We start from the raw sequence: 12,822 nt of genomic DNA, 5'->3' as shown, positions 1-12,822 counted from the left end.
TGCAAGAGTTCTGAATCCTCACTGCATTTTAGAATCATCTAAGGTAGTACTTCTCAAAATTTTATGTGCATCTGAATTACTTTGATACTTTGCTTAAAATGCAGATTCTGATTCAGTAGGTTTGGGGTAAGTTCCAGAATTCAGTTCTAACACACTCCCCGCTGCAGAAGATGCTGGTCTTTGAACCACATTTTAAGTGGCAATACCAGTGCTGAGGCCCTACCCCCAGGAATTTCCATCTAACTAGCCTGTAGTACGACCCAGGCTTGGCTTCAGAGATCTCCTACACGATTTCTAATCTACATTTAAGATTGAGAACCACTAGGCTAGGAGGTCTGAATTTCAATAATTATTATTTTGGCAGCTATTCCTTGAAGAACCAGACAGTTCACTGGTGGATAGTAAGTCGGTGGGCAATCAGCACAATGGTAATTGCTGAGAATAATGAAATGGTTAGAACTCAGATCCTCCTGCCTCTTCTCCCTCACTCTTTCCTTAAATGCAGTAGGGGGATGATGGAAAAAACAGTTTGCACAAATAAAAGCACTATTATATGTGGGTGTTTTTCTACTCCCAAGCATTCAAGTGCCCGAAGTTCTTAAAGCATTATTACCATGTATTTTTCTACAGGTGGAATGAGGTATCACCTCCTGTCTCCAGAGGATCGAGAAGAACTGGTAGAGGGCACACGGCCCCGAAGGAAGAAACACGACTACCGCATAGCCCTCTTTGGAGGCTCGCAGCCGCAGTCTTGTAGATACTTTAACCCAAAGGTAACTGGTTTTTCTTGTTTTCTTTCTGAAAGCTTTGAGCACATAAGCCACTACCTACCACTAGTAGTAATAACTCATGCCTGTAGCGATGCTACTGTTTATGATGTTCTTTCACACACCTTATGAGATACATAGTTATCTTCATTTTACAAATTAGGAAATTGGGACTCAGTCAGACTTCAAATGCTTCCATAACTGCTCTGGAGTGCTGCACAGTAACCACTAAAAAGAATGTGGAAAACTAGTTCTCCTGCCTTAACCTCATTTTGTTAGCAGCGCCTTCCTTTCATTCCAAGTCCTTCCTTTTGTTATGTGCCGTTTTCCATGAAAATCTGCTTCTGGACCTATATGTGTGTGTGTTTTTTTTAGTTTAGTAATTATGTTCTCATATAAAATCATACAGTCATTTTAGAAAAATTTGGAAAACCAAACTATCATGAAGAAAGATGAAATTACCTTTAATCCCACCATCTAGAAATGATCACCAATTTTAATGTGTTTTCCAGTACACATTGTGTCAGTTGGGCCAGCAGAGCCTGAGTCATAGTTTTAGGGACACAATTTTTTTTATTATTTTATTTCTTTATTTTTAAAGAAAAGGGAAGGGATGGAGAAAGAAAGGGAAAGATGGACCTGTTGCCTCTCACATGTCCACAGCTGGGGACCTGGCCCACAGCCCAGACATGTGCCCTGACCAGGAATATAACCAGCAACCTTTCAGTTTGCAGTGTGATGCCCAGTCAACTAAACCACACCAGTCAGGGCTGGGGACACAGATTTTTAAATAGATTATTAATGATAACCTTAATAGAGTCCACTCACATTTCTACCCCTTATTCCTTAGACCTGTGTTTTTTGGCTGTGGGGAAGATAATACAATATTTTGCTGACAGTACATGTACTGCTGGTACAGAACAAATACCACAATCCTAAAAGATAGCATTCCAACCTGCAAGTTCATAACTGGTTTGAGTCTAAGCACATAAGGGTCTCTTTCATCATTTTGTAGGCCTATTTTTGGCTGATGATAGATACCTGAAGAATCCAGGGCACCCTGTTGACATCAGGGTACTTCTCTGATCTTTGTCACGGAAGTGGGTCCTTGGAGGCATTTTGTACATTACTGTAGTGGAGACGTACAAGGAATTTATAAAAAACAAATGTGGTGATGATGTTAAGAGTGCAAAAGACCACAAAGGCCAATCCAGATGCAGAGTTTCAGTTCCAGTGAGGGCAGGATATTGTCTCTTCAACAATGGAAAGGTCCCAGTATAGTGAGCCTGGTACTAACTAACTGGTTCCCTCAGGGCATGGTACAGATCAGGGGCTCACAGTTGGCTAATGCTGCTGACAAAGTGGGTGCTGGCCAGTATGGACATTCACACTGACTTCAGAGTGGGTTGTTCATTAGCTTCTGTAATCACTGGCTGATACAAGCCTCTGCCAGGGTGGTGACTCATAAGGCCACTGAGCAAGTATCAGATTGGGGAGGGAAGATAGAGACGCAGCCCTGTCCACATGATGACTGAGAGACCTCACTGTAGTCGTGGGCACTCGGGAAGAACTCATATTGGACACAAATTTGTGTCCTTTCTGGAGACCATCTACTTTATCTTTCCTCAGTTATCATCATCATCTTCCATCCTTGCTATTTCAAGTCTACATCCCCCTTGGGTAAACCAGTAGCCACTGTCGAAGAACTGATACAACACTGACCAAAGGCTTTCCATCCTAAAACAGTCTAATGGACAGTGAAAGGAACTGCTTGAAATTTTGCCAAATCAGAAGGTGTTTCTTCCATATGGTTTTCCAGCACCATCCCTGCAGGGGCTGTAATGCTGTATCGGTGCCCTTGTGACTAGAACTATCACGAATGAACCAAGCTCAGGTCTCTCAGATTTACCACCTGATTGTAGAGACTGCCTCTGTGAGGACAAACAACCCTGGTTGAGGGGAAAAGCCTCCTGGGTAAAGGTTGTGATTAGCCCGCTCAGGTATTCTATGCCTTTGGGGCCCCGGTAAGCCCAGTCTTATTTTTACATGTCAGATTATTGGTTAAAAGCATGCTGTGTATAATTTGGTAGATCAGGTAAAACTTCAAAAAGGATTAATGATGTGATCACCTGGGTTCCTTGGGTGTCAGGTATTCACTGTCTGTTGGAACCTAGTGCCAGCCAGAGCTGTTACTGAGAAAATGGCACCTGTTTAGTAGTTGGCCTTGCTCCAGAATCCAGCGGCATGCTCTGCGATCATACTGGGGCATGCCTCAAGCTATATGCAGCATCCTGGTCGCATCCTGGTGCCCCAGGGTCACAGTGCAGCCTGAGCAGCCGAGTCATGCCACTGAGCCTGTCCCACTTACTGAGCGTTCTCCTGCTCTGAGTTTTACTTGCAATTGGCGGCTTTTGGGTTTACCCAGTAAAAGTGTAAAAGTAGGACACCCAAATATAGGGTATGTGTCATCTATAATATGTAGGAGATTCTTGGGGCAGGCAAGCTATCCTTCATTTCCAAAGGGTTATATACCAACATGCAGTAATCAAGGCTTGGCACACTTTTTCTATGAAGGGGCAGATAAATGAATATTTTGAGCTTTGTCTACTAAATAGTCTCTGCTGTAACTGTTCAGCTCTGATGCTACAGCAAGAAATCAGCCATAAACAGTACATAAACAAATGGACATGGCTGTATTACAACAAAACTTTACTCACAGAAACCGGCAGACGGCTGGATTTGGCACAGGCCTTGCCCTAGGCCTCTGGGCATCTAGGGACTTCAAAGTTACCAACACTGTGTTCAAGGATAACTGCTGTCCTGTGAAGCATTTGTCTTACCAAGACATGCAGGAAGGACCCTTCCCATTTCCTATTCTCCAGAGCTCATGAGTATTATGAGCATCACTATAAGGAGACCAGTGTGTGACTGACTGCTTTTGGGGAGGTGAGGCAGACCAGGGCTCCTGCGGCTTATGGCATACAGCAGAGAGAGATCCCGAGGTCAGACCATAAAGTATGGTCTTGCCATTTGAAAAGAAGTTCCATCTACTGGTCTGTGTAGACAGTAACAGAGATGTTCATTAGCCAGAGTGTTAGCTATGTGCCAACTTCTAGTGGTTGCTCAGTCTGGGCCAGTAAGACCACACCTGGCCTGGCTGCCACAGAGTCCCCAGCCTTGGCAGTTCCTCCTCTATTGTGCTGGAGAAGGAGGCCTCAGCAGCTTCTCCTTCTTATTATAATTATAATACTTAACATCGTAATGCAGTGAGTGGACATGCTGCCAGATATCCAGAAGACCTCTTCAGGGAAGGAGGGTCAGATTAGAATAGGTAAATACCTTCATCTTTGGGCTTTCCCTGTTGGGCTGCTCTCAGCTTCTACATCCATCTCTGGTCCATTTCTCCATCTCCAGAGTATAGGCAGGTATTTTTTTTACTAAAGATACATTTGGCTCTTCTTCTCAATAGAAGACTGAGGTACCATGAGGCCTCATGGCCTGTGCCAAACAATCCAGTGAGCACAGTGTCAGGGTACTTGAGAGGCTGTCACACCTGCACATCCATTTCACTCCAGGTAAGGTTAAGTCTGTGCAGTGGCTATTTAATTTTAGTATTTTTTAATTTCTCAGGATCCTTTGAAGTCAAGAGCAGGAAATTTATAAATACACTCTTTTTTCCCAAGTAAAAACTGAAACCATAGGAATTTAAATTGTAATTCTATGAGCCAGAGCTTTCAGGTGTCAATAATAGTTACCCCCAGCCTGTTTCCCAAAGCCACACTATCGTGCTGAACTTGATCATTAAAAAGAATTAAACACGTTTTTATAGAAATGCTTTATCTTAAAATAAAGTTGGTAGCTATTTTGATGTACAAAGGGATAAAAAGAATCCTGATTTCATTGAGGAGACAGTGAACATTGTTTCTAGAATAAGGCAAATGTAGAATGACTCTCAGCACTTTGTGTTTTAGTCTGTAGTTCTAACGCTTTCCTTGATTTTTTTTATTGGACAGTTGAAAAGAGATATATATTCTGCACCAGCCTGGAGACTGTAACTTCAGGATTCTCATTTGATGCTTTACCTTGCTCTTATAAATGGCCCATACTTACTGTTATTGTGTATATTCAACCACAAATTTTTAGACTTCCAGTGCAAAACTTCAAATAATCGAGGAAACAACTACCAATAAAAACCACTCATTCCATCCACTCTCTCTTATTCCCTGACACTAACACCTTAGAATTTTATCACATTATTTATTAAATGTTTCTATTGGAAGTATCGGGCTATCCCTTCTTTTTGCTGTAAAGCTTCATCTTGAAAAATTTGCACCATTTACTATTTGTGTATAACATTTCAATATGAGTTGATTGGTCTTTATTCTGTCTAATAGTAAAACAATTGGGAAGGTTGATTTCATTATAAATTATTATTTACACTGAATCTCCCAAAGTGAACATAAGAAGTACTATTAGTAATTATCTCATTTAAAAATTCTTGAACTTAATATTTTTACAAATGTTAAAATGGTTTTAATGATCATTAAATGGGGTCCATTTTTGTGTGTTCTATACCAGCCCCAAATTATCTTTTTTATTGGACTGATCTCCTCCAAAGGGGACAATTTACTCATTATTACTTAATTGAATTATCCAGAATTAGGCCCATATCCCTATAAACTATTGCCTTTAGATATTCTTTGTATATCACTGATGAGAGGAGGCAAATATTTGTATTAATTGCTGATTTAAAAATTATAAGGAAATCTTAATATTTTTTCTAAGAATTGAGAGAAAAGGAAGTCTTGGGTTACTGTATTGAATTGAAATGATACTGTTCCTGTTATGGCCCTTTTATAAAGCCTGCTGAGCCGTCCCTTCCCCTCCTGTACCTGCTTTTTTAAAGTTTTCGAGTGCTTAGTGATTACTAAGCATTATTTATTTGTATCCAGTGCTCTCCTCTCTTGGTGCTGGTGATCTCAAATAGTAGCATGGGAATGTCTTATGATATTGATGCCTAATAAAAGTTGACTTACTTCACCAGTTTTTATTTGGACTCTTCTTGTCAAATAAATGATGAGCTCTGAGAACTAAGATCTTTGTGAGAGTCTAGGCTCACCATGTCCGTATGATGGAGAAACAGTCTGTGCCCTCGAGAAACGGGGATTCTGCTTACTGCCTGTCAGAACAAGCCAGGAGTAAGACTACAGGGTGAGGGCCAGAGCCTCTAAATTATGAAGACAGAAAACCACAGGGACCATCACGCCTAGAAGGTGTGATGCACACTTGCTGACACACTTGCTGACTCAGAACTCGGAAGCAGGTTCATTACTGGGATTAGTGTCTGGCCCAGCATGGGAACAGGCACACCTGTTTGGGGGGGGGGGGGGGGTGCCGAGGTTTGGAAATTTTCTTCATCATTGATAGGCCAGATTGGCTTCCCTACTTTAAATTAAGGTTGATTTTATGAATGAAAATATTTTCTTAATTATTCCTGGCATTCTTTATAACATTTGTGTAAGATTGACACTATTTCTTTTTGGAATACATAGAATTCATCAATGAAGCCATTTGGTCCTGGGCTGTTCTTTGTGGGAAGATTTTCAATTAATAATTCAAGTCCTTATAATCTGTTCGTGTTTTCTATTTCTTTATGAGTCCACTTTGGTAATTTGTGTCTTTCTGGTAATTTTTCATTTCATCTAAGTTGTCTAATTTGTTGGCATAAAGTTGTTCATAGTAACCTCTGATAATCCCTTTAATATCTATAAAGGTGTTAGTTATTTTCCTTTTATTCCTAATTTTAGTAATTTGTGTTCTTTCTTTCTTGGTCACTATAGCTAAAGATTTATTGGTTTTGTGGATTTTTTTCAAAGAAACAAAATAGTTTGGTTTCATTAATTTTTCTGTTTTGCTTTGTTTTTTTAATATTTTTTATTTTAATTGTTGTTGCAGTACAATTTTCTATCTTTTACTCCTATCCCAACCCACCCACCCAGCCCTCCCCGCCTCCCTCCCATTTCCACCCACCCCTAGTTTTTATCCATGTGTCCTTTATACTTCTTCCTGTAAACCCTTCCCCTTTTCCCCTGAAATTCCCCCTGAAATTCCCTCTCCTCTCCCCTCTGAGGCACACCTGTTTTATTGCACTTTGCTTTGTTGTGATTCACATGTTGCATTTTTTATAAATTGTAAACTACATCCTCCACCAGCAAAAAGATTACAAATTGCTTTATTGCAATGGTCTGAAACCAAACCCGCAATATCTCCAAGAATGGCCTGCACTCAAGCATGTTAGGGTGAATGAACCAGTACAATTTTATATAACATTTCACAGGCAATTTTGTTTATAGGACTGGATTTAACTACAGATTGGCCCTAAATCAAAAGCAGTGACATTACCTTCAAGTCAGAGTGCAGTTTCCTGTTTGAAGTCTTGCATATTTAAGGGTCACAGTGCCTTTTCTCACAGTAACATGGCCATTCTCCCTCCTAAACAGGCCAGCACTGTGGAGACGGTCCCACTCTGCGGGCAGGGTGTATTAATACTTCTGCCAGAAGTATTAAATCATGTTCAGATAGGTTTGGTGTGATTATTCCCTTTGAAAACTGGTCATACAGGTGTAAGAGGTAACTATCCTCAGCTGTTATCAACCACAGAGCATGTCGTACGGCAGCATGTGGTATGGTTAGCTGGTTATAAAAGTATAGTTTAAACAAATGATATTTTGGCATATGACCAGTATTACAGCTCATCTAGAATTTGAAATGTGTGGGCTGAGCAGCAGCAGGGTATGTGAAAAACACGTATCACGGTCCTGTCCCCAGATTCGCCGTGCATGAGATGGACACAGAAGCGTGAAGCCGTCAGAGCGCACAGAGGCCCATGCGGTGAGGCAGCCGCTGCACGGAGGCAGTTAAAGGTCCCGAGACAGGACGGACACTGACTGCCTTAGGGGCATGAGAGGAAGAGATCCCCTGGGTTGGATTTGTTCATGGAAGCTTCATGGGGGTTTTCTTGAGGGAAATGTATTGGTAGTTTGGATAGGAGGAAAGGGGAAAAAAAGTGAATATATTGTATCCTAAGTATGAATGCATCTTTTTTATCTTGATAAGTGTGGTTATTAATATTTTTCATGAAAGCTTACAAAATATGATTTGATTGAATGGCATCTAACTTTGTGCTTAAGAAATTAGATGTAGGTAAAAGAACTGAAGGAGTAGGCCATTGGTCTTTTTTCTCTTGTGAGGCCATTTTTTGTCCCTTTTCTCTTAAGGAAAGCAGCTGTTCGGTAGAAGGAGCATTTCACGTCCGGGCATATGAGTTTAGGCAAGTCAGTTAGCCTCAGTTTCCTGGTTCATTAATAAAAAGCATAAATCATGGTATTTGTGTGAATAGCCACTATGTTCACTTAACTCCCTCTTTCTTTAAAATCAGTGTTCACCCAGGTTCTCCTTGCCATCCTTAGGTTTTCCATATTTAAATTTTAAAAAGCTTACCATCTTCATTTTTTTCTGTTTGCCTTCCCTAACTCTTCCACACCGCTTGGCCGTCTGCATCATCTCCTGTACTCTGCACATCTGAGACAGAACAGATGTTTGTCCCCTGGTGAGAGCCTTCTATTAAATGAGTCATGTTACTGCATTCTGGGACTTTAGATGACCATCTAAAGTATGCTATGCCTTCCTGTGCCAAGATTACACATCACTTCTAAAGACAGATCATGGGCTGAGACAACTGGCAGGTGCCAGCACCAGAATGCTCCCTACTATCTCATTTATTTTCTCAAGGAGAAGGGCTGTTACTGAGCACAAGATTCATGTCAGGTTTCACTTTTGGACCGAGTTTCATTTCATACTTAAACTTCTGCATAGTTCAGTTTGAGTTTTGTTTTTTTAGCGATAGGGTTTTAGCTTGAGAGTGGAGGGGGAGAACATTCTGTGACCTTCTAAACCAGCAGTGATTCTTAATTAGTAATTCCCTTTGAGCTGGTCTCTGGCCTCACTTCAGATTCCTTGCTAATTTTAACTAGTCATTAACAGCTCAGAAATACCCATGTATATATTCATTATTTTTCATTTTATCTGTCAGCTTAAAACAGCACAGTCATTTTCTGCCCACTTCAACTGTGGAAGCCCTTTTTTTCCCTAGCTACAATGCTATATCTCTTTCATTTTTTTAAAAGATTTTATTTTATTTTTTAAAGAGGGGAAGGGAGAGAGAAAGAGAGGGAGAGAAACATCAATGTATGGTTGCCTTTCACACACCCTCTACTGGGGACCTGGACCGCAACCCAAGCCATGTACCCTAGACTGGGAATCAAACCAGTGACCCTTTGATTCACAGGCAGAGCTCAACCACTGAGCCACACCAGCCAGGGCCAATGCTATATTTCTTAACTTAATTTACAAGAGTATTTCTCCTAATGGCTGATTATTAAATTCTGTGGACTTGGGAGGGATTAATATATTTCTAGGAATATTTGTGTGACTGTTGAAAATAAGTGCATTTCAAAATGAGTACAGCCTGTGAAATTACTTGGCATGATCAAGTGCTCTCTTCTGAAAAACCTGAGTGCCCTCACAAGAGTGCTGTTTTGCAGGAAGACAGAGACTATGTCTGATCCCTCTTGTAGGTGAAATCCGGCCTTATAATATAACCCTTTAGGTTTTTCAGTTTCTAAAGCTTTGACTTAGTTTTAAATTTTACATTTCTGTTAAAACACTTAACACTATTATAAGTGTAAGATGTTGTTCTCCTTGTACCACACTTTTGGTATCATTGGCCTGGTTGTTGTATTTACTTTTTCTGTTTAAAACAAAAATAACACATGCTCATTGCAGAAAATTCAAATATAGCAAGACCTGAAGGAGGACACCGAAGTGCTCCCAACACCGAGAGACGTCATCAGTGCTTAGTGAACATCACTCTGGGCCTCTCATTGTGCACATATGGCATCACACCACGCATGCTGTTTTGCAAAAACGTCTTTTACTCTCTCAGCATTTACATTATGGAGATATTTGCATGTCAGTGAAAATGCCATCCCTTTGAAGGCCTGCAGAGTATCCATCACAAAATATACCATACTTTGTTTAATGCCTGTCTTCTTCGCGCAGATTTGGCCTGTTTCACATTTTGTCCTGTTACAATATCCCTGCAGTGAAACATCCTTGTATGTGCCAACTTTATATACTGCCCAGTGCTCCCTTTAGGGTAAATTCCTAGGAAAATTGTTGTTCTAGCAAAGGATGAAAATGGAAGCTATTTAGATTTTACCCCAAAAGTAGATGAAATCCTGTGGTCCCTAGCCACAGTTACTGTTCATTGGTTGGTCACAGGTCTCCCTGTTCCTCGCCACAGGGCCAGGAGCCATAGGGACAAGGTGCACACTGGAGTCTGTGTGACCTAAGGACAGTGCTGCAGGGAGAACTGGTCCAAGCTAGGAGTCGTGTCATATCTATAGCCTTTGACCTTCAGAAGGTCAAAAATGAAGGTGGCTGAGCTGGACAAGATACACTTTTCTACAAATGTGGCCTATCAGCCAGTACAAACATTCCTTTAGACATGCTAAGCTCCAAGCCAAACACCACACCAAGACATGGGGGAAATCCCGTTTTCAGACAACCTGTGGTTTTAGTGGTTGATCATTGTGTTTATAAGTGGTAAGTTGTATATGGAGGCTGTGCACAACCTCAGCAGCCATCCTGCCAACATCCTGAGTTTATAGGTGAGATTTATAGATGCCCAGGCACTTAGCTAAAAATACAACAACAATGGGAAGAGCCCACATTAATTCACTCCCAATCCAGTGTTCTTTCTTGGCTGCCATGTAAGAGGATTTTTAGAGAAGCAGATCAATGTAAGGTTTAGGAGCACCTCTTTGGAGTCTGATAAATTTAGACTTAAATCTTGGATTCAATACTCTCTAACTCTGTGACCTTTGACAAGATATGTAACATCTCTAAGATTTAGTTTTCTTATCTGTAAAACGAGGATATTACTTCATAGAGTTATTGAGGAAATACTGTAATGTTTTAAGATATTTCAACATAGTTCCTAGAAAGGTAAATACTGAATAATAACTAAATTAATATTAGCTCTTTGTTATTAACACATAAATCATTTGGACCCCAAAATCATTGGATTTTAGAGCTCAAAGGAGGGGCCCTGAGATCACCCCATTGTCTTCTTTTTCAGATAAGAAAAGTAACAGCCAGAGAGGTTAACTGACTTCTGTGAGACCCACAGCTCCTCCATGCAGAGTCTAGCTCAGTGCCCAAGTTTACTAGTTTTTTGTGACTTGTGAAATGAATGAAGCCAAAAGTGTTTCTATGCATTTTTCATGAATCTTCTTCTAGGAATGTTCTGGCATCTGACATAAACCTGCTTTCAATATCGATTGTCACCATAGTTCTGTGATTTTATTTTTGACAGCCCTTAGAAACCGAGATAAATCAGATACTGGCTTCAGAGAAAGTGTTTATAATTTGGTCATTTAAACTCAGGTAGACTCCTTGAGGTTTCTGCAAGAAATTTTAAGGTTGTTTACCATTTTGTTAATTGTTCTTTTCTTTTTTCTAAGACCCTATCTTCCCTAATTTTGCGTGGCTTCCTCTCACAGTGATTCCAAATAAGTTCTTAAGTCTTAAAAATAAAAAGTATTTCTTTTAGTTTGGATTTTTGTTGCCTTGATTATTAAAACCTACATCTGGTAGTGTTTTTGTTTTTTGAGGATTTGCGTGTTTTCAGAATACAGATTACATAACATCTGTTCTTACCCTCAAGAAAAAGAGTACAGACTGATGTGTCTGCCTTGAGGCATTCAGAGAGACCGTGACAGCCGCTCCGCTCCAGCAGCGGGTTGCTCGCCTGCAGCACACGGCACTGCAGCTGGGACGTCACCCAGGACAGGGCGGAGCGGAGCGTTCCATCGCCAGTGTGCTGGGGGTTCACAGCGGGGAAGTCGGGGAAACTGACGAAAAGAAAAGGAGTCTGGAACTTGAAAAAAAAGTCTGTAGTGTGGCTCAATATGGCAGAGGCCAGAAAAGCTGACCAGGACCAGGAAAGACGGGACTTTCCACAAGGGAGTTCTGTGTGTGTGTGTGTGTGTGTGTGTGTGTGTGTCCTTCCACTTGCATCTTTTCCAGGCTTTCCACTTGCCCTATTTTCATATATTCTCAGCAGCTAAATGCAGAACCTTGCACAGACTACGTAAACTCAATTGAACTTAACTAAATTAAATTCTATTTTTAGGGTGACAGTTCCCTGCCCCCACACATACACTGTGACTCAAGTGCCATTTGTCCATCTTCTTGCTAACCGGAAAGGTCATGTCCCTCTAGCCTGCCCTTAGTCTAGGTTTGCAAGGAGCTGTAAGTGACCCTTCACCTGCAGGCCCCAGGTTGGCAGTGGTCCCATCACTAGGATAAGGCCAGGTGCTCACACCCATTGAGCTGACAGTCCTTCCTTCCCATCTGTTTTTCTCCTCTCAGCTCCACATGTCACCACCTAGGCAGTGTAACAAACCGCTAAAGGGCAGACATCGAATCGCCTTCTCAGTAGTCTGTTTCAGATGAGGGGTATCAGGCAGATTGGAAGAATCAGACAGACTTCCCTGGGGGATCTACCTATATACACACACGCACACACAATCATGAGCTCCCCTCCTGCCCCACATACCTACATACGACCAAAGCCAGAGAGCTGTTCCAACACAGGTGTGCTTAATTGCTTAATAACACCTGCCAGCCAGCCATAATGAGCCCAGGTGTAAAGCATTAACTTTTAGTTGCAATAAAGTCCATTTTACATTCTAGGTAAAAATTCTTGCAAAGATCATTTTACTTTCTGCCTAGAAAATGAACTATTAGGCAGGATATCATATAATATGGTGTTTGTCAAGCTTAGTGCCTCATGTACAACAACCAACGAATGACAGTATTTGTTTAAAAACTTGAGGATTTCTAGAGACATCAAAGCCCAAATTGCAAGTAACCAGGAGCACGTGCCTATTCTTGTGTCACACACACGTGCTACACACACAAAGGTTAA

General features: G+C 41.1%; 1 protein-coding gene and 1 long non-coding RNA gene across 5 annotated transcripts in view; one reads left to right on the top strand and one right to left on the bottom strand.

Moving 5' to 3' along the window:
* The window catches only part of LOC118497047, a 77,335-nt gene that overhangs the window by 52,039 nt on the left and 12,474 nt on the right, over nucleotides 1–12,822 (bottom strand). The window lies entirely within an intron of this gene.
* KLHL7 (kelch like family member 7) overlaps nucleotides 1–12,822 on the top strand; it is a 54,608-nt gene that overhangs the window by 33,743 nt on the left and 8,043 nt on the right. For all 4 annotated transcript variants that reach the window (XM_028525736.2, XM_036010508.1, XM_028525737.2 and 1 more), the window contains one exon: nucleotides 631–773. In XM_028525736.2, coding sequence (XP_028381537.1) covers nucleotides 631–773 — 143 coding nt within the window. The remainder of the gene's footprint in view (nucleotides 1–630; nucleotides 774–12,822) is intronic.

The sequence above is a fragment of the Phyllostomus discolor genome, chromosome 10 (assembly GCF_004126475.2).
Source record: "Phyllostomus discolor isolate MPI-MPIP mPhyDis1 chromosome 10, mPhyDis1.pri.v3, whole genome shotgun sequence".
NCBI classification, from domain to species: domain Eukaryota; kingdom Metazoa; phylum Chordata; class Mammalia; order Chiroptera; family Phyllostomidae; genus Phyllostomus; species Phyllostomus discolor.
This window is presented reverse-complemented; position numbering and strand designations above follow the sequence as displayed.